This window comes from Pangasianodon hypophthalmus, chromosome 18, assembly GCF_027358585.1.
Source record: "Pangasianodon hypophthalmus isolate fPanHyp1 chromosome 18, fPanHyp1.pri, whole genome shotgun sequence".
NCBI lineage: Eukaryota > Metazoa > Chordata > Actinopteri > Siluriformes > Pangasiidae > Pangasianodon > Pangasianodon hypophthalmus.
This window is the reverse complement of record NC_069727.1, coordinates 18,686,527-18,714,492: the sequence shown is the minus strand read 5'-3', so window position 1 is coordinate 18,714,492 and position 27,966 is coordinate 18,686,527. Positions and strand designations below refer to the sequence as shown.

General features: G+C 42.2%; 1 protein-coding gene across 3 annotated transcripts; it reads right to left on the bottom strand.

Moving 5' to 3' along the window:
• Positions 1-706: 706 nt before the first annotated feature.
• On the bottom strand, positions 707-27,966 carry cnot4b (CCR4-NOT transcription complex, subunit 4b). Of its 3 annotated transcripts, XM_026922914.3 has the most exons (15): positions 27,755-27,966; positions 18,306-18,358; positions 16,548-16,784; positions 15,277-15,474; positions 12,500-12,586; positions 12,186-12,287; positions 11,964-12,089; positions 11,761-11,885; positions 11,247-11,447; positions 10,665-10,719; positions 10,215-10,488; positions 8,274-8,813; positions 4,144-4,374; positions 3,767-3,820; positions 707-2,802 (listed from the first exon to the last, which is right to left on the bottom strand). In XM_026922914.3, exons 3-15 carry the CDS (start codon positions 16,719-16,721, stop codon positions 2,486-2,488), a joined length of 2,484 nt encoding a protein of 827 aa, XP_026778715.1. In that variant the 5' UTR covers positions 16,722-16,784; positions 18,306-18,358; positions 27,755-27,966; the 3' UTR covers positions 707-2,485. The 3 variants fall into 3 exon arrangements, with proteins under 3 accessions (XP_026778715.1, XP_026778714.1, XP_026778716.1); XM_026922913.3 differs by lacking the exon at positions 18,306-18,358; XM_026922915.3 differs by lacking the exons at positions 3,767-3,820; positions 18,306-18,358 and having other exon boundaries at positions 27,755-27,965.

Genomic DNA, 27,966 nt, shown 5'->3' with positions numbered 1-27,966 from the left:
ACGAACACTGAACAGTTTTCTCCTATTAAACTCCACTGTAACTGTGCAGCCGGCGTCCTCCTGTGAAATCTGCACAGCACACAACCCGTAATGCTGCGTTCCATTTAAAGTCTGAACTCGGAATTACATCATTTTCAACCTCCTGTCTTTGAGCTACGAGGTGCGGGGGAAACCTTTACACTTCCATGTTTGTCCTTTGTGTGCAACAGCCTAGCCAGCTAACAGTGATGAGTGATGTATATTTTCCTCCTCAAAACTGCGAACTGTAGAATCTATGTTGCAGATTTAACAAGCTAATATTTCTGTATGTTGATTGATGTAAAGCAAACACTAGCACGTACGGCATAAATCACTTAAAAGCAAGTAAATAAGTGCTACTTTGTTTACTGTCGATGCTGTGAGCAGCCATGTTGATTTGATGTCACATGCTGAACTCCAGACTTTCCGAGCTTTTGCTTCTTCTTTAGACGGAGGTCAGAAATTACGAGTTACGTGTTTTAGTCTAACGCAGCATAACTCCTCATAGGAACAATGAAAATATGGTACCAACCAACGAATCAGCATCAGAATCACTAAACACATCACAAATACTACAATATAAAGACATTTAATGTTTCAGGGTGGAGTTTTCCTATAAACGTGGTGATGAGAAAAATGTGATGTACACTTCATTCTGTGGCTGCAGGGGAAAAAGTTTCAACATCAGTTTCATATTTAATCTTTTATTAAAGATTGTTTTCTTTTTCTTTCAGACCTGCAGAGATACAATTCCTTTGACTCTTCATTTTCATTTAATTTCTTTCTTAATCTTTAGCATTGAGTAAAACCCATAGTTAAATTGTACTGGTTTTATCTTAAGATTTTTAATTTAATCACTGCTCTTGAATACTGCTGAATACTGAACAGTTGGCAAGAACCTACACAAGTGATACAGAATTAAGACTGTTAAAAGAAAATTAAAGAAGGCAGAAGGAGAAGAGTGCATTTTTTTCTGACCTCTGATGAAGCCCTGTGTTGAGGGAAAAAAAAAAAAACAAACTCTTGTTGCCTACCGGTGCTGCTATCCCAGCTTTCATCAGCAGTGTGGCCAGATTATCTGTCTACTGTGAGAAAAACAATCAATCAAATCACTTTCCTGGTATCTTTTCTGACAATCTTAAAATGGTCTTCAGAGTGAGTCAAATTAACAACTGAATTTTCTTTTGCACTACATCATCGAAACTCAGCTTGTACCCCTAATGTTTTCTTCTGTCTTGACACCCATCAGTGCAAAGAACGCACTTAAGTGCTTTTCTCAGTGATGAATGGAGATGCATCATGATTTTGTTTGTGTCATTTGTCTCAAAACGAACTCCTCGTCAGAGTTTGCATAAAACACATCCAGCGAAGTCTCCCCGAAACCTTTCACCGTGTTGCTTCAAGGGAGAATATATATATATATTCTAAGAACACACACGGAAATTGTGGTGTCCTATTCAAGTAAAGGCAGCTATGAAAATCACCACACGGTGGTGCTCCATCCGCTACACCTGCCCTTTGTTCAAACGTGTCTTACAGCTTGCTTGTTCTTTAAAATGGAGGTTTCCGCCTTTTTTCGTTGCAATGCACTGCCCTCTGATACAGAGGTTACGTCCAGTGTTGCAGCTGGAAAGCCTCTTGCCCATCCTGGTACCAGTCAGCTGGTAGGAGGGTCATGAACAAGTATCTGAAAGACCATGTAGGAAAAAGGGAGTGTGATTGAGAACACATCCTGGTCGATTTTTTTTTTTTTTTAAGGCATGATGCGTAAGCTGTAACTACGCTCTGAGATAACTTCTAAAAGGCCTCTTTACTGCAACCTGAAGAAAAGAACAGAGTTAAAGGCTTAACATTCAATAAAGAAAAAAAAAGCACGGAGATTTCTCCGCTACTCTCCGTTAGGTATTTGATCTTTCAGGGAAGCTGAAAGTAAAGAATGCAAAGGGGAAAACAAATCTAAATCCAGATTTGTTGGATTTCTGTGTCACTTCTTTGAATGTCACAGGCTAAGAGGTTATAGGAAAGGGTCTCGCGGTTGTGCACACAGGCAGAGAACAGGTGCTTATTTGGTACAGATTTAAAGGCAGATTTGATCAACACACTCGACTGGAATATTCTCTAGTTCTCTAATCCATTCACTTTCATGATTTCCACACAGATATCAGCTTCATCACCACCAAATTCCTCACTCAACTCTCTCACTAACAATGCGTTGTTCAAGAACGTCCTTGCTTATGCTGGGATAAGAGCACTTGGGCAACATGAACCAAATCCTAAACCAAGGAAAATGTGAAACCAAGAGTTAAAATGAGCTCGAAAGACCAAGATGTGGAAGGAAAAAAAAAAAAAAAGAATACATAATCCCATAATTACTTTGTTAACAGGTTTGTATTTTTATATTTATTCGTCTTTCTGTGTGTGTTGGGTTTTCTCGGAGTAAAGGAAGGGGGTGTTAGTGTCCCAGTCCCTAGTGGCGGTCCAGTCCGGCACTCTGCAGCAGGTCTGTGGGGGGCTGAGCCGCGGCTCTGAACGCTGTCTGGAAGCCTGGTGGGGGAGAGTGGAACTGGCTGGCAGCACTGGCAGTGCCCGGGGGCAGGTAAGGTGCCCAGCTGGCTCTGTGGAGAGACATCTGGGCACTAAAGGGTGTACTGTGTGGGGGCTGAGGGGGTACTGTGGAGCCAGAGGGTACGTCCATCTCTGTCAGGGCCTGCAGGGATTTTAGCCAATGTGGAGGACTGTCGTCCTGAAGAGAGTCCAGGCAGTTGGCTGAGGATGCTGGGACACCTACAGAACAGAAACGAACAGCAAAAGTCGTCAGACTAATCTTTGGCGTCTATACATCTTAAAATCTACTCAGAATGCAGGCCACCATCTAAAGCACTTGGATATACTGAGTTGCCATTGAAAGATTAATTACCATGGAAACAGGATGATACGTTATACTTTTTTTGTTCAGTGTAAAGAAGTTGAAACATTCCTCACTCAGAGGTTTGGCTGTGAATCATTAATTTTAAACCTCTTCTGGATGATAGATGATGCCCAGCAGCACCCACCAACACTCAGACAACAGACGTGACTTCCATGCTGATCATCCTCTTTATAAAAGCAAGCAGCACGAGCGTGCTTAAATCACTGCCTGCTCACAGATTATAATTCTCTCTTAAGGAAGGCCTCTTAGAAAAAAAAAACAAATAAAAAACAACTGCAGAAGATGGCTGAGAGTCGAATGATGTTTGGGATGTGGAAAGGTCACCCCTAGGAGTTCATTTGTGCTGCGACAGGATCCCGTACCGCTCCGGTTTGATGTGCCTGCGAGCCAGAACTGATTTACACGGGTCTGGCACCTCTCTAGCTTTTCTTCTAGTAATAATAATAAAATAAATAATCTAAAAAATAGATATTTTATGTGCCACACCCTTTCAGAAATACGACTGGCTGATTTCCGTGATGATCAGCTGTTAACTAGTAATCGTAGCGTACTCACATGTGCCAAGCATCATAGATATGCTGAAAAAAGGCAGGTGACTTTCTCATCAATTCTTAGAGAAATAAGCAAAAGTGACACATAGAACAAGACGCTTAAAAAGCAAAGGTGCCATTTCTGTAACATTTTGGCCCATTTTGGCATTTTTAAGATTTCTAAAGGACACAGAACTATTAAAGGAAACAGTTAAAGGCTTTCATGCATTATATGTTTCTCTACAAGAAAAAAAATATGGTTAAAAAGACTAAAAAGATCAGCCAAGACCTGGTATTAGTTGATTTTTTTTTGTCAGCTCCCTTTTTTGTTGAATCCTCCTTCCTATAGATAAAGAAGCAATGATGTTATTGGCTGTTTGTAGAAATCGCAGTTTTCATCAAAGCCATTTCAGACAAAGTGCTGCCATGATTCAGCACTTGCCACTATTAAAAAACAAAACAAAACAAATATGCCTATACCCCCTTTTTTCCATTTCCATTATGCTAATGCAGAAGATAATGCAGAGTTCTATTAATCATCGAAAGCCCTCAAGGACGTGTCAGTTTAAACTTTGAATTAAATGTCACTTCGAAATTGGTGGACTGAAGCTACACTGGTCCACATAATGACACTGAAGCACTTTGGTGCTGGATCTGGTAGCGTACCTGTGATGATCGCTGGGTCCATCCAGCTGGCCGTGCCGTCCCAGCTCAGACTGTGTGTCATGCCCCCTGTGTGATTCACGCCGGACGAAGATGACGAGGAGGATGAGGATGAAGATGAGGAAGACGAGGAGTTGGGCAAGCCACCGAAATTGATGTTGATGTTGGGTAAAAGAGCTCGAAGGCCATCTTGCCACTCTTTGACATTTATGCTCTCTACTGAATTGCTGTTTTCTGCATGGACAGAGAGAAAAAAGAGGAAAGGGGGAAAGCAAAGGCCAGTGATAAGGAGCTGAGTGGAATATTTTTAAAATATTCTCATTAAGGAAGAAATACGCTATTACAATAAAATGGCCAAAACAAAGCCAGAGTATTTTCTCATCGAGGCAGTAGGTACCCGAGTTTGTGCGAATATAAATCTAACAAATGGTATTGGTGAGGGGAAATTAGCACCCAGAGAGCCCTAAAGATTTGCCCTTCCCTTACACAAGACTCCCCCTAGCTTCAGGGGAAATATCTTCTCTTACACGCACCACACAAATAAAATTAAATGAATTAAACTGAATTAATCAGACTCTTAGAACCATCACTCAAAAGCCAAACTACAATTGGGAGTCAAGTTGTGACAGTAACAGTTAGTGCCTGACTAGAAAGGGACACAAAAAAGAATAAATTCAGTATTACCACTTAGCAGCTCATTCAAATTCAACAGCTAGATGCTAAGAGGAGCAATAACACAGCCACCTTTTTCTATTAGGTATGTGGTGATCCGTGGATAGACCGAGAGCTGATAATACAATCTACTATCAAACTCAGCAAAGTGCATCTGTAGAAATCAAGCAGTGTGTCCTGCAGGTTTTCTTCCAATAACACCACTTTCCTGAATAATCCACTTGCCAACATAAGCGTCCACTTCGCTGTAAAACTTTGCACATCCCTGATTTCTACAATTTAGCTTGTCCTGACATCGATGAACCGAATTGCTACTAGCTTCACTGGATGTGTAATTTGATTTTCCGTGCCTCAAGCAGCACTGTCGATATACACATTTATTTCGTTGTCAGGACTAAAACTATTACTGTTACCAACTATGTGACCTTTCCATGTGCCTAAGCAAAGTGAAATGCTTTTAGAACCGTATCAGGACACGATAATTTGTTTCTCCAAACACTATAAGCACCAGCTGTATTACACACAGAAAAAAAGGCTGCTGTGCTTAGGCTATACTACAATTCTTCTCGAGCACAGGGGAAAGTTGTTTGTCTTTATTGCTGGCTCTAGCGAGGCATGTCATTATTAATAAAACGGCAGAAGGTATATAATAGGTTTGTACCAATGTAGCAAAGAATCCACTTCCCTCCTAATAACTATAGCACATCATTCGTCAATGCTTATGATGGTGATGGTATGCGGTCTTGCTTGTTTAGTCATTATTCATCATCATTATACACACACGTTTTTCATTTTTATACCTCAAACGGCTAAAATCATGTTTTTCTTTTCATCCATTCTTTTTTTTTTTAGTTATTTTAAAAGGTTTTCTGAATGAGAAAAAGAAAGGACCAGGTTTAATGTGCTTCTTTTTAGAGCTCTGAACATCAGAAGCCTATTTCATCTTGAATCTACTGTGAGCGGTCGTGGCATGTTTAATGCAAGGTACCTTGGAGCGGTGAAAGGAAAGGCAAGCACTGCTTAACAGAACAAAGTCAATAAAGTGCATATGGAATTGCTTTCCAAGTGTTCAGGGGGATACAGAGGACCTGGGGAGAGGAAATTTCTCACAAAAGTATGACACATGCAGGTTCTGGCTTCAGAAAAATCCTGTGTATCTATCGGCTTAAACATTTCAAGGCATATTTCAGGTCTCACGTAGCGTCGGTGACAATCAAATTATTAAATGAATGAATAATAAAGAAATATTTGAGCCATATTTAATTTATGCTCCAATTTCAATTCATTATTACTTATGAATTGGCACATTATCAATTTAAAGATTTAGATTTTTTATTTAAATAATTTAGTCCAAAATATTCCTCCTGGGTCTGTTGCAATCTCTAATCAGTGTACTGCAGAGATTTCTACAGTCACATTACACGTTTCATTCCCATCATGCAGTGCTGCTGTCTGTGTGTTTAGTTTAGGACATGAAGAAAATGCAACACTTTGGTCTCTTCCATGGTGTCAGCAAGCCAAATTAAATACTTTTTTTTTTTTTTTTAAATTAAAGACTTTTAATGCAACTGTAAATTACATTTGAAGTTGCAGCATTGAAATAGTCTTTAATTCAAAAAGTAAATTAACGCATTAACACGTGGAAATGTGATGTTTTTAGATTCGGTATATAATTATTGCAAATCTGTACCAAATCTAAAAACCTCACATTTCCATGAATGACATGAATAACAACGTTGATTCAGAAAGCTGCTATAATGGAAGCCTCGAGAGCCGCTGGCTATTGGTTTAGCAGCTACGCTACGCCATATCCTAGCAGTAAGCTCATGAGGGCAAGCAGCATCGACAAGGACAGTAAAGTTTTGCACCTTTCTATAATGGATACCCTGTTTCTATTTCTATATTTCTCTAGAGCTGAACCTCAAAAACCGATGAAACGAAGCTCATCCATGAGAGGGAGAAAAGAAGGGCGATATATGACCTTCCTCTAAATGGTAGAACAACATTAACATAAATCCTTCTTTACATAAATTAACAGAAAAGCTCCATAATAATCCAATAAGAATCACGAAGCCTGACATATGCAATAAATATGTAGCGCAGAACAAGCACAAGTTTCATACTAAAATTATGAACACGCCGTAATCAAGTATGTTGATTGGCTATTATGTGTGATCCTTCATATTAAAACTTTTGTATGGTATAAGATAGACACTCAATCCGCCATTTTAATAGGAACACTTGTACTCTTGCTCATTCATGCAGTTATCAAATCAGCTCATCAAGTGCAATGCATATAATCATGCAGATAGAGGTCGAGAGTTTCAGTTAATGTTCACAAGAAGCATGTGATCTCTGTGATTCTGACTGTGGCATGGCTGTTGGTGCCAGACAGGTTGGGTTGAGTATTTGAGAAACTGCTGATCTCCTGGGATTTTCACACACAACAGTCTCGTATACTCAGAATGGTGCAAAAAACAAAAAACATCCAGTAGGCAGCAGTTCTGTGGGCAGAAACGCCTTGCTGATGAGAGAGATCAGAGGAGAGATCAGAGGAGAATGGCCAGACTGAGTCGAGCTGACAGGAAGCGTACAGTAACTCAAGTAACCACTGTTTATAGCCATGGTGAGCAGAAACAATAAACAACACACCAAACGTTGAGGTGAATGAGCTACATCAGCAGCAGACCACATCGAGTTCCTCTCTCATCAGGCAAGAACAGGAATCTGAAGCTACAGTGGGCACAGACTCACTGAAACTGGACTGCTGATGATTGGAAGAACATCACCTGGCCTTTTCCTACTAACACTGGCCAGTGAGTATTTATGTATATATATATGATATTAACATTGGGGGACAGGAGGATCAGTAAAGACTTTCAGTAATAAATTTCATACCAGTGCACATCTAATTCAGTGCTAGTTCTAAGTGAAAGCGCCACACAGACTGTCAAGAAAAATAATTTATCTACCAGGAAATTATTCAAAATGAGCAGAATGATGTTTTTAAGTGTTCCATGGGAGAGTTGCTAAACCAGCTCAACTGTCTTTTGTCTTCATAATTATTTACATAAAGAGTAGATATTTAAAAAAAAAAAAAAAAAGAAAACGCAGTCTCATCAGTGCAGACCTGATTATGTGAAAAGCTACACTTCTTTCACTCCAGGACAAAATCTTTAAAATTACGAGGAATGGTGTCGAGGACGTCACTTACCTGAATATTCTTGACAGTTATGTGTAGTTTGCGTCTAAAGGCTTGTTCTAAACTGTTTCCATCACAGCATTACAGTGCCTCCTTGTGGATTAGTGCGTGCTTTGAAAACTAAGGTCTGCTCTTACCTAGCCTACCCTTTAAGCAGAAACAGGCCTATATTAATCTTCATTAGCACATTAAGCTGCTTAATTTGTGCAGGCTGGAAACAATACACCCAAAAAACCCTGTGCTGACCCTCTACACTCACCTGTAATGGGGATTCCTCCTAGACCTGTACTATGCTGCTGCTGCTGTTGAGGTGGCAAACTCAAGTCCAAGAAGCTGCTGTTGTGTTGTGCGGTGTGGTTCAGGTGTTGCAGGTTGGCGCGTGCTGTCATGGTCAGCCAGCTGTGGCGAGATGCCAGCGTCTGCGTGTGCCCGGGCAAGCTGAATGAGGCATAGCCAGGGCGCTGGGCAAGCTGGGCATGTTGGAGATGGTGGGAGAAGGCTCGCGGGGCCAGCCCACAGTTCGGAGGGAGGTGTGCGGTCGAGGCAGGAGGCAGCATGGGGCCCTTGGCACTGTGAAGCGAGCTGGGGATGTGAGGAGGGAAACCCGGTGCTGGGGTCACATGGCTCATAGGCACCGAAGTTTTGTCCTGTACCGAAAGCTCCTTCTCGATGAGGTCAGCCAGCGCCTTGCTCGTGATGTCGAAGGGGTCAAAGCCAAGGTCGTCTTCCTGCTGCTTGGTGGAAGAGCCAAAGCCGAAGGCCGCCTGCCAGTCTGTGGAGGATGAGACTGGTATAGTATCTACCAAAGAAAAACAACATACTTTTACTTTAAAGCACATTTAACCACAGATCAAATTGTTCACATTTTGGGCATTTTTCAGACCATCCAAACAGATTATAGACTAATCACTACAGTATTTTAGGCTTTTCTAACCTAAACCCTCTGTGTTCTGGTACTGTATTTAAACACATCGTCGTAGAAATATCCTTATTATCTTTACTTCCATGGGGTCACGAGCTTTTGGTTATGCGGCTCCCTTTTTATGGAACTCACTTCCTGTAGAAGTTCACAATAGTTCAAGTCTTCCAGTCTTTAAATCTCGTCTTAAAACGTATTTTTTAGGCAGGCTTTTACGTGATTTTATGTTTGTTGTACTGGCCTTTACTGTTTAATGTTATTGTTTTACTCTGTTTTATGGACTTTGTAAGGCGCCTATAAATAAAATGTATAATAATAATAATAATAATAATAATAATAATAATAATTAATTTCCCTGCAATCTGCATTACCAACTTGGGAGAGTGCCCATTTTAAATTCAATGCCAAGTAAACCTATTAGTACAGCAAGTGTTGATGTGCCAAGACGACGTATTTGTTACATGTTACACACTTGGTTCATTTTTTATTTAAAACCAAGCAATTGCTAATCAACTAGTTTCCTTGTAGAGACGTTGCTACTGTAAACACTAGCTAGCTAAATCAGACAGGCAGTCAGACACAGCCACAATGCCTGCACACAGATACAGAGCACTCTATCGAGTATATTTTCACATCCTGCCCACTGAGTGCTGTGAGTGTGTGCGTGTGTGTGTGCGCATGTGTGTGCAAAATGATTGACAGGGATGCATGTATCCATCTGTGTGTCATTTATTCACACGATGTGATTTTTAATACTTGATTACAAAACATGAAATAGTCACAATGCACGTTTTAGTTTCTTAGAGAATTGTTATATTATAAAAGCATCTCAGAACACACAACACATCAGACCTTGAGGTGGAACAGCAGGAGACCACATCAGGTTCCACTCCTGTCAGCCAGTCTGAGGCTATCATGGCCACAGGCAAACCGAAACCGCACAGTTAAAGAATCGTCTGGTCTTTTTCCAGTCTTCAGCTGTCCAGTTTCTGTGAGCCTGTGCCCATGATAGCCTCAGACGGTTGACTGAATATCAATATTCTGTTACGGGCACTACCATAATTCCACTACTTTATTAACTAAAGTACTTCAGTAGAAAAATGTGATTGAAACTTTTGTGTCTATTAGCAAATTAGCAAAGACAAGTGTTTTTTTTTTTTTGGAAATATCCATTTCTACCCCCATCTATTTGTGCTGCAAGTGGCCACAGGCATAAGTGATACACACTCTGGATCTGTGAGGAGAAAACAAACTAGCTGTGACAGTGAGAGTTGTGCTAACCTGATGTAAACAGGCTCTGTGGTTCGGGAGCAGTGGGCCAGTCTGCATTGCTCTGTGTGGAGCTTGGGAAAACTTGGGAAAAACCAGGAACACTGCTGCTACTGGGGATGGGGTTCGGATGTCTGAAGTTGCTGTTGTCAGAGAACAGTGACTGCGACTCGGTGCCTGCCCCCTCGAAGGGTGACCGCACTGTTAAACCCGCTACGTTGGCAGGCACCACCAGACACGGCTTTGCCAGACCTGGAGGGGGCGACGGCGAGTCACTGGAGGGAATCTGGGTGGAGAAAAAGTGTGTGTCAAAACTGACGGAAATCACACAGGAAGGAAATGAGGAACCAAAAGTCGTGTCACAAAAGGCATCATACCCTGGAAATTCTAGATATATGAAATCAATAATACTGTTAAAAACATTACCAAAGGAAAACTGGGTACTTTTGATCTAGGAATTACCTGTGGTGTCTCTCCGTTTCCTATACTGATGGCTTCTGTTGGTTTGTCACTGGGACTAAAGAGAGAGATGTGATTACTCAGACACTTCAGGTAGTGACTGAAATACTACATAACAGTCATGAATAAAGATCACTTGTAAAAATATAATTTTTACACAATATAATTTTTAATTTTTACACAACTGATCTGACCTTACCTAATCTCACTGCCCAAACCAACAGGATACAGGCATCATGCTTACATCTGTGTGACTGAATTTTTTGTTTTTATATGCGGACAGATGACCTTATTAAATGACCATTTTCACCAAATCCATTTTAAGCTTGCCAAGCGGTTGCACAAAGTTACTCAGATTTAAAATTCATACAGCGTGCCTAAGACACGCATGCAGTTCTCATTCTCTGACCAGATGATATCTGAGTCAATATAAACAGAACCCGCTCGACCCAAATATCAGGCTATACAGAAAAAATAAAAGCCTGAGACTGCTCACGTTTGTGCAATCATTGCATAATTTGAATAAAATCTGTTTATGACCAAGCTGATTATATGTTCTGTGTTCTGTGACTGTGATTTTCGTACCTGGCAGTTTCACAGTTTGAAGAGAAAGGCGAGAGGGCTGGGAGAGGTCCAAGGCCAAGCTCAGCGTCCGGCCCGTCAGGAGTCAAGTGCTCACAGTCTGAGCCTCCATCCAGAGTCGGGCTCTTGCGGAGCTCTGGAAGCCCATTGGGCGTCTTTCCCATGGGCTGTAACGATGGCCACGCATCTTTATTATTATTGGAACTATGAACCAATACAGAGAGAGAAAAGGCATGAGATCCCCGTTAGCAAGAATATGAAAGAGTATGAAAAACAAAAAGCTGCAAAGAGAAGTGAAAAATATCTAATAATATGACAAAACCACACGTGTACCAAGAAACAGTACAGGTTAACTGAGTTTAAATGGAAAATATTAGTGAATGATCCACACACACACACACACACACACACACACACACACACACACACACACTCAGTGTTTCTATAGTGTCTAGTAACTCTGAGTACTCTGCTGTACAGTTATACGAGTTATCTAGATTAAATATCCAGCCCAAACCTCTGTACAGAGCCTGATTTGCTTTTTGTCTTTTCCCCAGTCCCAGTGGATGTCTGCAGGAAGTTCGGGTTCATTTTGTAGAGTTCTTGTAAAAGTTTCTGTTCGTATTCTTGATGCTTTCCCGCCTGCAATTAACAAACAGTCCACTTTAGATTCCAGTTTCTTTTAAATAATCCAGAGGTTCAAAAAGGTACTAACTTTACCTGCATCTCCTCTTTTGTGAAACTGGCTGCCTCGTCACCTAGCTCGTGTAGATACATGCAGTCCGGTTTGGGACACTGCATGCTCTTTAGAAAGTAACTGCAGTACTTTGTTGTACCTAAAGATGCCTGCATTATACATGACAGGTCAGTTGCTTTGAACGATATAATAAAACTAGACCTTTAATGACATAAGTCTCCATTTAGTGTTATTTAATGTGTTACCTTAAGAGTTCTGCCATCTACTACTACGTTGTTGACACACTGTATAGCCCTAAGGGCATCTTCTGACCGAATATAAGTGACATAGGCACTAGCGCTAGGACCCTGAGGGAGATATGGCAAAATGAAACAGCAAAATGAGCAAGTCATTCAGTTCGGGGGAAATTATAGCATAAAATGAGAGATTAATCTAGCCAAAAGGTTTACTGGGACTCCTGTAAAAGGCAAATTTGAAGATCTTTTCTATCTGTATGTTTTAAATTAAAGAGAAACCCCAAGATATATTTAGCTATAGAGTAAAAGATAGTGAAGCTCACCTGTGAGCCAGCATATGAGGTGCTGTTGTTGATGACCACTTTATGGATCTTACCAAACTTCCCAAAATATTCTGGCCTCTTTAAGACCTGAAAGGAAATGTGCAAGACAAAGCTAGGTTACTAAATTTGGCAGAAACAAACTAAGTCTAAAACGGCTCCCAAGTGGCACAACAAGAAAAATGTTTTGCCCTATCGTCAGGCGATCACAAGTTCAAAACCTGACAACATGGATGCCATGGACATCTGCGCCGGGAGCTCAAGAGAGAAAACCTGGCTGTGTTCTCTAGGTGGGAGGGATGGTGATGCTCTGATCCGTCAATCAGAGCAACGTGAACCAATCGTAGGCGTCTGTGAACTCATTTATATGGAAGCTTTTAGCACTTTTCTGAGTGCTCAGCTGTGATACAGCAGCAGTTGGAAAAGATGCAGTTTCTGGCCTCGCGTGTCTCTTAGGAAGCACATCCGAGTCATTGTGTGATAAGGAAGAGGGATTTTTATCCTTTTATGTGTATAAATTAAAATTAATAAAATAAACTGATAAACTAAACCACTAGCTGAGCTCAGAAGACGTAGAATCTATCAGGCCCCTTGTCGAGATTGCAGTCACTCTTAAACCAGGACTACGTCCAGATGTTTCTTTGTGGCTTTTGCTCACTCAAGGCTGCTCCCTTCTTAATCAACTCCTCTACCAAGCATCAGGGAATGTGAAGAACAACTGAACAAGATGAAAATATAAAATAGATAGCAAATATAAAATAAAAATAAAAATCAATAATTAGGTAAAATTCATCAAATTTGCAAACAAAGCCTCACATTCCCAACTCTAACACACGTTAACTTTAAGGCTTTACACAATCCTGAGTTGTACTCGAGGGCTGATGTAAGTCTGTCTATCATTCTGCACACACAGGGCTCAGGAAGTGCTAACACAGCAGAACGAGAAGACAGAACTAGGCTAATGTGAGAGCTGGAGTGCATATAGAAATAGCTGTGAATAAAAAATAAAATAAATTCCAGTTTTATCAATAAAAAAAAATTCCAGTTTTATCAATGAAAAAGACAACAGGAAAAGTAGTTTGAAACAATAAGAAATGAGACATGATGTTAAATATGGAAGACCAGAATAAATATTGGCTTCAGAGAGCCAAGAATGTTTAAAAATCCATGCAGGCATACAGGGAAATATTATGTTCTGCAAAACCTACTTTCAGGTGGGATTTGTTATCACTCAAGGCACATTAGCATATCAGCCCATCAGTTTCTCTCTCTCCTCAGTGCTTTCTTAAGCAGCAGGTTTTTTTTGCTGTACTTGCAGGGAGGGGCTTTACACTGAGGTCTGAAGGAAGGGAGTGGAGTCTTGAGCTGTTTCTAGCAGAAATGCACAGTGCCGTTTTAAGGCTAAGCTAAAAACACCACAAACACATTGCTCCAGTGTGAATGTTTCCTGAGCTCTACACTCCTCTCTCATTCAGACAGTCTACGAACAGGCAGACATGTTAGCACTCTGCCTCTCCACTTCTCACTCCGAATAATTTGTTCTGTGCTGGGAGCTATTCAGGGTGCATGATGTCAGCGGTGATGGCAATCAGGAGACGGAATGAAAGAACATGCAAGAGCAAATGAGAGAGAGAGAGAGAGAGAGAGAGAGAGAGAGAGAAAACAAGTGAAACAGAGAGAGAGCAAGTGAAACAGAGAGAGAGAGAGAGAGAGAGAGAGAGAGAACAGGTGAAACACAGAGAGAGAGAACAAATGAAAGAGAGAGAGAAGGGGTGAGAGGGAGAGAGCATGAGTGAAACAGAGAGAGAGAGAGAGAGAGAGAGAGAGAGAACAAACAAAACAGAGTGCGCGAGAGAGAGAGAGAGGGAGAGAAAACAAGTGAAACAGAGAGAGAGCAAGTGAAACAGAGAGAGAGAGAGAGAGAGAGAGAGAGAACAAACAAAACAGAGTGCGCGAGAGAGAGAGAGAGAGAGAGAGAAAACAAGTGAAACAGAGAGAGAGCAAGTGAAACAGAGAGAGAGAGAGAGAGAGAGAGAGAGAGAGAGAACAGGTGAAACACAGAGAGAGAGAACAAATGAAACAGAGAGAGAGAAGGGGTGAGAGGGAGAGAGCATGAGTGAAACAGAGAGAGAGAGAGAGAGAGAGAGAGAGAGAGAACAAACAAAACAGAGCGCGCGCGAGAGAGAGAGAGAGAGAGAGAGAGAGGGAGAGATGTGGTCCGTGGGCATGGAGCAGACTGACAGCGGAGGCTGAGTGGAGCTGCAAAATGTTCTTGTTATGAAATATAGGACAAATCTGTACAAATCTATCTCCAAGAAGGTTCTTGCAAAAATTTCTCCCAGATTATCCCAGCAACTGAGTGTCATAAATATTACAATATAATTCACAAACATAACTCTGCTCATAATTCATAACTTTAATATATTTTCACAAACACAAGTGGCTAAAGCAGCTCCAGTTAAATTCACTGCATTAACTCCTGGGTCCAATTTGATTAAAACATTAAAACAGTGGTTATTTATTAAAAGTACTTCCTTTTTAATGGCAAACAGTTCTGATAGCATTTATGAACATTCCAGTGTGAATCAAATCCTTGTGGAAGAGGACAAGATTACTGAGGTTACTGCTATAAGCATTTTTTAAATTTGTATTATGCATTGTGTGCCTCCGAACAACACACGTGTTACATAAAAATGTATTGTTTTGCTTATTTGGACTGCACGTAGGGGTGTGTGTGTGTGTGTGTGTGTGTGTGTGTGCGCGCATGTATGTAAAATCACCTCTGGGTCAGCGAGCCTCTGCGACAGCCCCACCACAAACACCAGGTTCCTCTGTACGACGCGTACACTGGCCAAGTGTTTGCGGTTCTCTGTGATCTTCTGCTTGCGCTCGTTCTGCTTCTGCTTCTTCTCATTCTTTATCCTCTGCAGCTCTTCCTGAGACAGGGGTTTGTATACAGCTGGGTCTTCTGGATAGGGCTAGAGCACAGGGAACACAGAGTTACACTGAGTTTCCTGCCCCTTTTTCTTAGAGAGCTCCAGAGCACTGAATCAATAAAGCCTTTCGCACCGCTTTAGTTCCAGAACTAAATTTACAGTATTAAAGTACTGGGCGATTTTGCGCGAACTATTTCCCAGTACCGTTTAAAGGGTTGCATTCGCACCGACAGCGGGCACTAGGAAGTGACGTAAGCCGGTCGACAGCGACGTCATTTGTGCGTGGCTTTCAACAACGTAAACAACTGGAGGATGGAGGACGCTGTGATCGGAGCTGTGTGTTTGTGTCGTGTCTCGCGTCCATCTATCGCTGTTCTCCATACTTGCGGAATAAGTCGACACTACAGTATGTTTACACGGCGTTTTAAATCATGGCGGGTGAGGGCGTTTTCATACGCGTTTGGCCAATCAACGTCTACTTACGTCACGGATAGTACCAGTTGTGCTGGTTAGTAGGAGCTCATCTGGTTCTCGAAAAAGGCAGTCGGTACTAAAATCACACCCAGTTCCGGAGGTGCGAAAACGCCAAAAAGTGGGTAGTTCCACAATTAGTTCAGGTACTATGAAAAGGTTCCCGCGGTGCGAAAGGCCCTACTGAAATCGCTGGAAGCCTTAGGCAACAGAGCGCAAACGACTCTATCGAAGCTTGCTGGGATGCTGAACACCAGCTATCAAAAACCGCTTTTCTCCCCAACCCCTGTGGAGCGCTTCCCTGAAAACTAAGCGCTATACAGAAAACCTCTCACGGACTTCCTGAAGCTAAGAAAATATTAAGGCTTTTCAAAGTGACTCAATAAAAATCTGTGCTTTTTTGTGTCACAGTGATAAGTTATAGCTTGTTTAAAAAAAAAAAAAAAAAATGGATGCGCAAGCAATTTAGCACCACATTCCAAGTGACATAACACTCTTCTAATCTGGACAGAATAATTAGCCATTTCTCCCCACCAGTAAAGGCATTATTCTGCAAATCTTATCTCAGTGGCACAAACAAGCTTCCTAATTTAAACTCTTTTGGGAGAAGGCCCTCAAATCTCCACGTGCACACGCAGCCGTACCTTCCTGCAAGCAGGACAGAGGCCGTTTTCATCGGTGCGGATGCGGTGCCAGCAGAAACGGCAGATTTGGTAGCCGCAGGTGCAGGGAAAGAAGTTAACGTCATCGATCTCCAGGGGCTCCATGCAGAGAGGGCACTCCATCGGATCCTCTTTCACCTCAGGGCTACGGGACATCCTATGGCACGATGTGGTGAGTGGAGGCGTTCTTTCACTGCAGAGGAAGGACTAGGCGTGACACTGGAGAGGAACACAGAGAGAGAGGCGAGATAAGGAGCATTACATTAACTTCAATAGGAAGCACTACTGAGATGACCCAATGAACGTAAAGCACTTATGAGGCTTTGATCTAAAATCGCTTTTTAATCGGGCTTTTCTGAAAGCAAAGAGCCGAAATAAGCTTGTAGCAAGCACAGTTACAATGTGCACAGAAGACATTACTCATGACATCTGTAACTGTTTCTCTCAGGTCTAAAAGAAGTTTCAGTATAGTAGGTCTTTTCCTGCATTCACATTTACACACACAAAGCCACAGTAAAGAGACCATCATTAAGTCTCATTTAGCAAACACTGAGCACGTGTGTGTATGAGAGAGAAAACAAGTAACACACAATATGAGTGAGGATACTGAGTCTATTATATTTTGTATGTAAAGTCGTGTTACTGCTCTGTGACACTGCTCTCTCCTCTCAGACCCCACATTAACCTGAGAAGAACTGGCCCTGGCACTGTCAGAGCTCCCACCTACTCTACAACACGGCATCGAATCTTTGCGGTTAATGAGCCTCATTTATGAATTGTTTCAGTCTGTGCCTTTCGGGGAGATTTTCAGTAGCCAGCCCTAGTGCTGATTGAGTGAAAAGGTTTCCTTCTGGTTTTTAGTTTAGCTAACTGCACTTCCGTTGCCAAGCTCCACCATTACCTCCTGATGACTGCAGTCATTTCACACACAGAAAACGGCATTTCTAACAGACAGCAAAACCAGCAATTAGTACAGATCATGGTGAGCACAATCACTTTCTCTCAGTCAGACTGCATCCTGCGTTAGCCAGAAAGCTCTGACGCAGCCTTGCCAAAGCGCTGATAAATGGACTGACTGACACACTCCAGGTCACTCTGACCGTCATATCAACATGACATTTGGACCTCCTGATCATTGCCTCCTCCAGAATATCTGCATTTAATACACTTTGCCATACTCAGTGGAAGGTGCATGTAGTGAGACAGCAGGAGGAAGAGAAAGAGTGGAGGCAGGACAGAGAAAAGGCAGCTAAAAATACCACGCTCAACACACACCAGCTGTTGAAGCCAGTGGCAGCGCCTCTGGTCTCTTTAAAAGGACAGCAAAGACTGAGAGCTGGGCAGGACGCTCGCGGCTCCTCCCCTCACCCTGCCGCTCTACATGTAGGGTCATCAGCACTTCCTCGAGCCAACAAGGTCCCGAGCAGTCAATGGCTCAAACGCACCATGTCCAGAACATGCCTGGATGGAATTAGCAACACTGCCTGGGGTTGGGGTTTTTTTACCCCATCAAATGTCCAAGATTCTACATCCCAAGATTCACTGCACCTGAGACAATCTCTTACAATCGCTGGAGAAACAAACTTTCCACAGACACACTCATGTATTTGTACAGACAAATTATCATTATTAGAACTAAGAATTCAGTCAAAAACAAAAACAAAAGCTTTCATCGATCGCATGATTTAACTGTAACGTCAACAATAAAACAACAAGCAGACAGGAATAAAGTTTACTGACCTCGGTCATGTGTCAGCAGCAGCACGTGTGCACCAGAGTCTACGCTTTTCAAACTAAACGAGAAAGATAATGAAGAAGGGTGAGAACAGTGATGGATATATTTGCCTTCAGGTGCCCAAGAAAATGTAAAATAAGTCACTGCCAGAATTTGCACAAAGCAGCAAAACGAAAAACTTTGTTACATACACAATGATGTGCAAAGATTTTGTAATAAATGTTCCCAATCGCCGTGGTGATTTCTTTAACCCAGATTAAAACAGCAAGGACAGCGCTCTCTTTCTCTTTCTCTCGCTGCGTTTTCGTCTAGTTCCACTTCCCGACTCGGCGCAGATGTGTGGATATGTTTGCGGTATTAGTGCCGGTGTAGCGTTTCGGTTCAACACTCACTGCTCCCTAGCCATCGGTGTCTGAACTTACTGGGAAAAGCGCTCCCTTACACCAGACCTTACGGATTTTGGCGAATCTTCCAGTTCCTGCTTACAGCCGACTGTAGGCATTACTGCATTTCCTGAGCGAATACGTTAGCATGCTACCACGCTAGTATCAGCTCTTAAAAAGCATCATGTTTAGGAGAAGTGTGCTTTTAAACCCCTGCAGCCTATCCTGATCCGAGATAAAAGGAGGCTAATTTTTTCCAAAGGAGGGCGTGTCGGCTTGATGAAGTCTGAAAGTAACATCTTACACATGTAACATAAGCAGCATTTTATGGCGTCTTTATTATGCAGTATCAAACAATACAATATGTTACGGCATTTCATTACATTCCTTTAAGTAACTTTTTCTTAACTATGAAAGACTAGGCCCTACAGGCTGATCCTGCTCTTTCCATCTATTCATTCTCCATCAGAAGAAAAAGCACGATCGTCATCTCAGAGCTTGACTATTAATTTATCAGTTCTTTCTACACACAGGTGATACTTAGGCCCATTAGGTTTACTGATGACAAAGTGAATTTCTATTTATTTATTCATCCGTTCCAAGAAAACAGCACGCCTTATGTCCAGCTGGGCCGACCTCATTACAGCTGAACTAACGCAGGTGATACGTCTGACTGTAAATAAGAATAACTTCAACCCATTACCACCAAGTAGATTTCAAATAAGTGCTGGTATCGCACCAGCGTCGATATCGCACCTGTATATTTCAAACATGTGCAAACGCTGTCATTGATAAAACGCCCTGCTGTGTGCAAGCAAAAACGATAGAAAATGCAAACGCAGGTGAAGTTCGATGTGCATGTGTTAATTAGTCACTCAAAAATAAGCAATTTCCCCAAAATCAACAAGAGCAGTGACTGCAGAAGCAGGAGCACCAGCAGGCAACAGCAGCCATCTCCTTTAAACTACCGCATTAATATTCATTACAGCTGCACCGACCTCAATGTTACATTTCCACCATGATATCAGTATCAGAGCGCCGGTGCGACCCCGACTGCCCTCCGTCTTCCATTATATGTGAGTTAGGAAACAGTTTGTCCATCTGAGGCAATCAAACATGCAATTCATTTTGGAGGGAAAGTAGTCTAAACGCTTTCCAACCCGTAAGTATTAATCAATACTGAGTGACGAAAGCTGAACTGAGTGCATCACACTTTTGTACAACTGGGGACAAATAAAAGACAAAATGGTGGCTGTTATGCAGAAGGAGGCATTTTGATGGTACGGTTTGGGTTCATTTGTCCCTTTAGAGGGAAGGGTCACTGCCAAGCGATACAACTTTCTATCCTGACTGGAGTGGTCTCTTTCAGATTCCACATGGTATGAGCGCTCACTGAACCGTTTGATGAGGATGAAAATGATGTAAAACATCTATCGTCCTGTGGTCTTCACAGTCACTTGATCTCACTCCAACTGAAATGAAAAACTAATGAGAGATTTTGGAGTGACGTGTTCTCCATCACCACCATCATTAAAACCTTTTGGGGAATATTTTATGGAAGAACGATGTTCATGTCTCCAGTACAGCTCCAGAGACGTGTAGAATCGTTGTCGAGTTGCACTGAAACATGTTCGAGAGGCTCATGGTGGCAACTGACTACGAAACTTAAAACTCTTTTCAAAATTACACATGAATCAAAACCATTACTGATCTTCTACTACTCATGTATGTCTTACACCGAACGAACACGTTACCTCAGCATTATTTACACAATAAGATTATAAGGAAATAAATGGTACACATCATCATCATCACACATTTTGATAATATTTATCATTTACTGTGTGTCCCATATCCTATGACGCCATTAAAGCATGTTCTCATTTTCACTCACACGCTTCTGAGTCAGGATGAGTATGAAATGACCTTTTATCCAAAGTGGGCTGAGTCTCAGTGAAAACACTTTCCCACAGATACAGTTTGTGATAAGCCAATGCATTGTGTAAACTCAGAGGAAGCGCATTCTTCTGTTATCTGGAATACATGCACGAGAGAACATCTTTCAATGGAGAAAAACTGCTCTAAGAACAAAGAGCTGTGCAGTGTGAGATATTTACACTAGCATATAGGAATATACTGTATACATAATTAAGCTCACGTTTTCACAGCACATGCCCTCGTCACTGCTGACTCCATCCCTGAAACTGCACATGCACTGGACATCTCTTCTTCACCCTGATCATAAACAGCTGCCGAGTTAATAGCTGAAGAGTTTATTTGGTTTATATGACTCATAAATATGAATTTTTTGTTGTTGCTCATGATGCATGTGGATAATACGTTGTTATTAGGAACACCCTGAATCATCCAGGAATCACTGATAATAATCACAACGCATACAGTCATGAACAACATACAGTCCAAGAGCCTTAGTTAATGCTCACATCAAACATCAGAATGGGGAGAATACAGGGTCTTTCGCACCGCTTTAGTTCCAGAACTAAATGTACAGTACCAAAGTACTGGGCGATTTTGCGTGAACTATTTCCCAGTACCGTTTAAAGGGTTGCATTCGCACCGACAGCGGGCACTAGGAAGTGACGTAAGCCGGTCGACAGCGACGTCATTTGTGCGCGGCGTTCAACAACAGAAACAAAGAACAACAACGTAAACAACCGGAAGATGGAGGACGCTGTGATCGGAGCCGTGTTTTTGTTGTGTCTCGCGGGTTTCACAATAACGGACATGGAATGTCGACGTGTACGTAAAGCGATTGAAAGAGCGGTATGTTTACACAGCGTTTTAAATCATGGCGCGTGAGGGCGTTTTCGTACGCGTTTGGCCAATCAATGTCTACTTACGTCACGGATAGTACCAGTTGTGCTGGTTAGACCCTGCTCCGGAGTAGGAGCTAATTTGGTTCTCGAAAAAGGCAGTCGGTACTAAAATCACACCCAGTTCCGGAGGTGCGAAAACGCCAAAAAGTGGGTAGTTCCACAATTAGTTCAGGTACTATGAAAAGGTTCCCGCGGTGCGAAAGGCCCTAATGTGATATCAGGGACTACGGCAGGAAGGCTACGATAACTCAAATAATGACTCTTTACAACAAGTCGAACATGATGACGCGTGCAGTGTACGTCCCCTCCCCGATCACCACATCTGACTCCAACAGAGCAGCTTTGCGATGTGATTTAATTTAATTTGAACGTATTTATTTCTGTAAAGCTGCTTTGTTGCAATGTCCATTCTTAAAAGCGCTATACAAATGGGGGCAGTCGTGACCTAATGGATAGAGACTCGGACTTGCAACTCGAAGGTGAACCTGAAGGTCGTGGGTTCGAGTCTCAGGTCTGGCAGGGATTGTAGTGAATGACCAGCACTCTCTCCCACCCTCAATACCACGACTGAGGTGAGACCCTTGAGCAAAAAAAAAAAAAAAAGAAAAGAAAAAAAAGGCTGCCCACTGCTCCGGGTGTGTGTTCACTACTGTGTGTGTGTGCACTTGGATGGGTTAAATGCAGAGCACAAATTCCGAGTATGGGTCACGGTACTTGGCCACACTTCACTTCACTTCATTGAAATGATAGAATGTAGAATCTGCAGCAATTTTGTGAACATCAACATGGACCAGAATCCCAGTGTAATGTTTCCAACACCACGTGACACAACGTAGGTCCATGGAATCACCGCTGCTACTTGCCTAGCCTGTTGCATGCTAATGCTAAGGAAGGAGTCTCATTTCATTTCAATTCTAGTAATGCGAGATCAGTCACGGAGCAGCCTTCCTCGATAATAAAGTGTCCTACTGAGTACATGGAGCAGAAAGATGGAGTGGAGTAAACCGACTACAAATAAGATTTGGCATTAGCTGTGTATGTTTCTGGAAGGCAGACATACCCAATATGCTAATTCCAAAATCACTGCAGACAGTCAGACGCTAAAACCCAGACAAACATAAACGCAAACACGCAAGTGATTAAAAACAAAAACAAACAAAACAAGCTTAACTGTGAGCAGGAATGCAGAATGGAAATAAAATACATGCATACAAAAATACCTCAGTCTCGGCAACTTCTCATTTTTTTCTTCATGTGTAAACAAAGGGGAAGTGCCACATGTCACACAAATAACAAAAGAGTTATAACATGTTGTAAGTTCGCCGTCTGGTTCAACTGCCATTACACCGAGTGCACTTTTAGGAAGACTACGTCTGAGAGAAATATTCAATCCAGGAGATTCTGTGCTTTTCCTCACAACCTCTCTCAAGTCTCATGAAGTCATACGGTTACAGCATAAACTGGTTTATCAGTAAATGAGATCCTGCGCCTTTGAGGTTCTTCGGTTTTGTTCTCATTTTGTGTGCAGCGCTAGAAATACAATGCAGCAGTGGACAAAATGGTATCCTGGCCAAGCAGATTTTGTGTTCAGGCTCTTAGTGTTTTTATTCACAACTGCCCAGTGGAGCAGGTTCAACAACACAGAGGGGGAAAAAAAACTCTGTTTTTCAAAGCAAAGTTTTCTCTTGAAATTTAAACGAAGCACATTGATGATGTATATTTGGATATTTCCAAATCCCACATCCTGCTGACTTATTAATTAGCGTGTATGGATGGCAGATCATCGTTTTATCAGCAGGAATGTGGGAACAGTGACGAAACTGAGAAAAATATAACGCAGGGCAAAGCAGTCATACTCCATACAACGCTCCTGCTATCACAACATGCAGCAACCTAGCAGTTAAACATGTCAGGAGAATATAACGATGTTATATATAACGATGTTATATTCTTCATCTGGAACGCAACAAAACAGTTTCGTCTTGCAAACAAACTCCATGAACAGAGCGTCTGTGTGCTAATTATCTAGCTACACACCTGGAAGGTGTAATCTACCCTCCGTTTAATTTCATGCCGTGTCTCTTTTTGTCCTGTTGTGGTATAACTGTGATGAGACATTACAGAGACGTTCTCTCTGCTGCTGCAATTCAACAGACTGCTCTTCTTTTAGATCCCGACCGGATCCATAGCTGTGCCGGGAGTTTTGTTTAACCCTGTGAACATCCTCCTGCTGGTGGATTTCAGACAGCACTGCGATCTCACTGCGAGAGTTTAATCTGAATTTTCTGACACTGCCAGAATTTCCCTGAATATAACGATGTTAGCCAGAATTAATCTTTATATAATCTTCATATCCCTCAGTCTGCAATAATCACTAAAGAGTGTAGCTGCCACTCTTTAGCCAATGGGAGTGTTAGCTGGGGAATTTATAATTTGTCTACGCTGTTCTACCGCCGCTAAAAGGTTATATACAGTCCCGTACGTAAGTATTGGAACAGCAAGGGGAAGTCTGTTGTTTTTCTGTACACTGATGACACTTGGGTTTGAGATGAAAAGATGATTATGAGACAACAGATCAGAATTTCAGCTTTCATTTCCTGATCTTTCATTTCCCGATATTTACATCTAGACGTGTTAAACAACTTAGATCCTGGCACCTTTCGTTTGAACCCACCCCTTTTTCAAGTGATCAGAATTACTGGAACATGCGACTGACAGGAGTTTCTTGTTGCCAGATTGTTAGATCGACTGTTAAACGATTAATAGCTCTGAGTGTCTACTCTTGTTCTGAGCTTTTCGGGTTTCGTCTGTGAAGACGGCATTTGTTGTTGAAAAATATAAACCCACATGAAGACCAGAGAGCTGTCTATGGGAGAAAAGATTTGGACAATTTGGATTGGACATAAAGCACCACTTCTGTAAATAATCTTCAAGACCAGGACTATTAGCAAAACATCATCAATTAGGTCAATAATAAGCTCATGCATCTACATTATATCACACATTAGCTGGCGACAGAATTCACAGAACCCAGACATGCTGAATTATTTTACTGCACTGTAACTAAAGATCACTAGAAAGATTACTGCTTGCGTTAGGAGATGAAAAACCATGTTGTCTGCATTTCAATCCCAACGATGCTACAGCTATCAGTGGCCGGGAGCAAATCCTGTCAATCACAGCGACACTAGCCAATCAGGGGCATCGGAGTGCATTATATCGCCCCATGATGCAGCAGCAGCTCGAAAAGATGCAGATGGCTGGCTTCACTCTTCCGGATTAGTAGCTGTCTGACACGGAGAAATAACTTTTGGGTGGGAATTAACCAAAACTAAATCTATGTTTTGAAATAAATAATTAAAACAATAATAAAATAATTGGAAGGAATTTGAAGATCTCACTAAACAGTCTGTAACAACTAATCGACAAAATTGATCAAATTCAATAAAAAGAATAAATCTTAGAATAAATTTCCATTAAAAGTTATATTCCATTCATACTTTCACAGGAAGATTAAGCCAAATAACTACAAAGACATGATTATGAAACATTTTATCCATCTTCTCCAAGAGTGCCAATAATTTTGGAGCCGTCTGTGTTGTGAATATTTCCACCACGGAGGTGTATTTTACAGAGAACACGATATAAAAGCTGCGAGGAGCAAAGATATAAAAAGAAATCTGAATCAGACGACTGTTAGAATACTCCTCTCTCAGAGAGCCGCTGGCTGATCGGACCCGCTTTAATAACGCAAATATACGTCTGTAATGTTTAATAAACAGATTGGAATTGGAGCACAAATTTACAGGACACGCTGCTGACAATCAGTACGTGATCTTCTCTGGAAAACTCTCCCACGCTGCTTTCATGAGAACAGAGTTCAATTGTTGTTTGCTGATAAAATCACGGCTGCGTGCTTCACACACACACAGAAACTGAATCATCACCTGTCGCCTGCTAGTTTTCAATTTTTGAGAAAAACGACACACGGCACTCTTACGAGTCTCTGTGTTCCACTCGTGCTGAAGCCGAGTTTAGACCGTATGGTGTTCTGGCGTTATTTCGTCACACCGTATGAGACAATCCTCACACAGTCTTGGCTGAATGTGCAGTGTGTTCTCTGTGTCGGTGAAGATCCTCCGATGGCAGAGCTGCGGTTAAAGAAAAGCACTACGTCGTGTTTGTCATCAATCAGCGCGATCTGGAAATTAGCTTGAGCAGAAAAGGGAAATATTCTGCACAGTTAGCTTGCGGTAATAATGGCGCTGTTTATGATCATCAGCATTTTGTTTTAACGTTTCGTCATTTCTGAGACTGCAGTCGTCTCCCAGCTATCCTGGGAGTTTTGCACGATCCTTTCCCGTCCTGCTGTCGCTGGCGTTCAGACGAGTGGCGCAGCAGTGAGATTAATAACACACAGTATTTCAGACGCCGCCACTGAACTTTAGTGCCACTGAGACCAGAGAGCGGAGTTACGCCGCGTCTTTTACCGTTATTCCGCGCCGCAATCGTCTGTGCGAGACGATCACAATAAGAATCCTGTAACAGACTCGTGTCAGATTATTCGATGGAGACAGATACTGCAACGTGCCATACAGGGTGTGCGTCTGTGTGCTAATTATCTAGCTACACACCTGGAAGGTGTAATCGACCCTCGGTTTAGTTCCATGCCGCGTCTCTTTTTGTCCTGTTGTGGTATAACTGTGATGAGACATTACAGAGACGTTCTCGGTGCTGCTGCTGTACCGCTCTTCTTTTAGATCCCGATTTTAATCTGAATTTTCTGACACTGCCAGAATTCCCCTGTCGGCTGTCTGTGGTCGCAGCGCCACGTCCGAGCACGTCAGACCACCGCTCTCAACTCACGACTTCTTTTACACTGTGTGATTTCTGTAAAAATCATAGCGTGTAAATCCAGCTTTAGCTGATGAACTAAACACTAAAATCACCAACTCAGCTGCAGGATCAGGCTGTGATCACTGACTCGCAAAAGCAATTAAAATAAAATCAAACTGTCCATGAAGACACACTGCCTCAGCCAAACCGCAGCAGACGCACAGACAGCACGGGCCTGCAAACACTGCAGAGAGACAGGACTGTGCTAATCACTGTGTTAATCTGTGTATTGATCAGTGTGCTAATGACTGTGTTAATGAGTGTATTAATGAGTGTATTAATGAGTGTGTTACGTGAATTGACGAATGTATTAATGACTGTATTAATGAGTGTGTTGATCAGTGTGTTAATGACTGTGTTAATGAGTGTATTAAAGAATGTATTAATGACTGTATTATTGATTGTGTTAAGGAGTGTATTGATCAGAGTGTTAATGAGTGTGTTATTGAGTGTGTGAATGAGTGTGTGAATGAGTGTGTGAATGACCCTGATTAAGTATCCAAAACTCTGATTGCAAATAAAACGATATTTTCTGTCTGGACTCTCAGGTGAGAGATAAAACCTCACATCACAGGCACAGTGACAGCTGGCTAAACACCGCAGCTCAACGGCAATTCACTATTAACCCACTCATTAAACACACACTCACTCTCTCACACACACACACACACTCACTATCAGACACTAATCTCCTTTCTCAGTAGCTAGCCCTACAGTTATGTCAGGGTGGAGGGGGTTAGCTCGCTAAGCTAGCACACTAACTGTTACTATAGGACTGGAAGATTCAGAAAATACTCCTCACTTACACGCCACATGAATCAGCTGGAGTTCAGAGTTAAGCTGCTGTATAATAAACACAGTAAGCACTGAGACCTGGTGCTGCTCTACGCTGATGCTAACGCTAATGCTAACTGACACGGGGGTAGCAGCTGACAGCTAGCATGCTAGCTAGTGTGTTTACAGTGGAGCAACACCGCCAAGTACACGTCTACATAGCAGAAAATATAATGTAAAAATGTGTGTTGGAAAAAAGAGAAAGAGGAAATGAGGAGTAAAGCAGAAGCGAGGTAAACAGCTCAGTCACAGGCTCTCTGTAAGCGCTAACTAGCCGATATGCTAGCAGCGTTAGCCGCGAGGCCTGCACTGTTCCAGTAGAGCGCGAGTCTCTCCCGAGCACACACACCTCCGAGAAGCACGGAGGGGTTATTTCCAGCAGAAACACACTCACTGACTCTCAGGAATCACGCGTGTGTGTGTGTGAGTCTGGTGTACAGTAAACCCTCAGACGGAGAGCAGAGAGCAGAGAGCTAGCTGCGCGGCTAGCTGGGGGATACTCACCCTGCCTACACTGGCTCTTCTCAAGATTTATTCACAACAGCCAGGAAGGTGCTCTAATGACTCTTTCTGAACTCCGGAAGTGTAGGAAAGTGGGACCGCGGGATTACTTCTGCGCTGTTAGCTGAGTGAAAGCCCGAGGCGCTGTGATAAGCCTCTATAACCATGTACACCTTCAAACCGCCATCTTACGTGAAGTGGGAGGGGTGACGGGG

Bases quoted from the DNA above. Each gene is read 5' to 3' on its own strand.
- cnot4b (XM_026922914.3), bottom strand. From the start codon at position 16,721: ATGTCCCGTAGCCCTGAGGTGAAAGAGGATCCGATGGAGTGCCCTCTC. The intron at 12,587-15,276 runs GTGATTTTACAT...ATTTCCTTTCAG, and splicing joins AGAGGCTCGCTGACCCAGAG to GTCTTAAAGAGGCCAGAATA. The intron at 11,448-11,760 runs GTTTGGGCTGGA...ATTGGTTCATAG, and splicing joins AAATCAGGCTCTGTACAGAG to TTCCAATAATAATAAAGATG.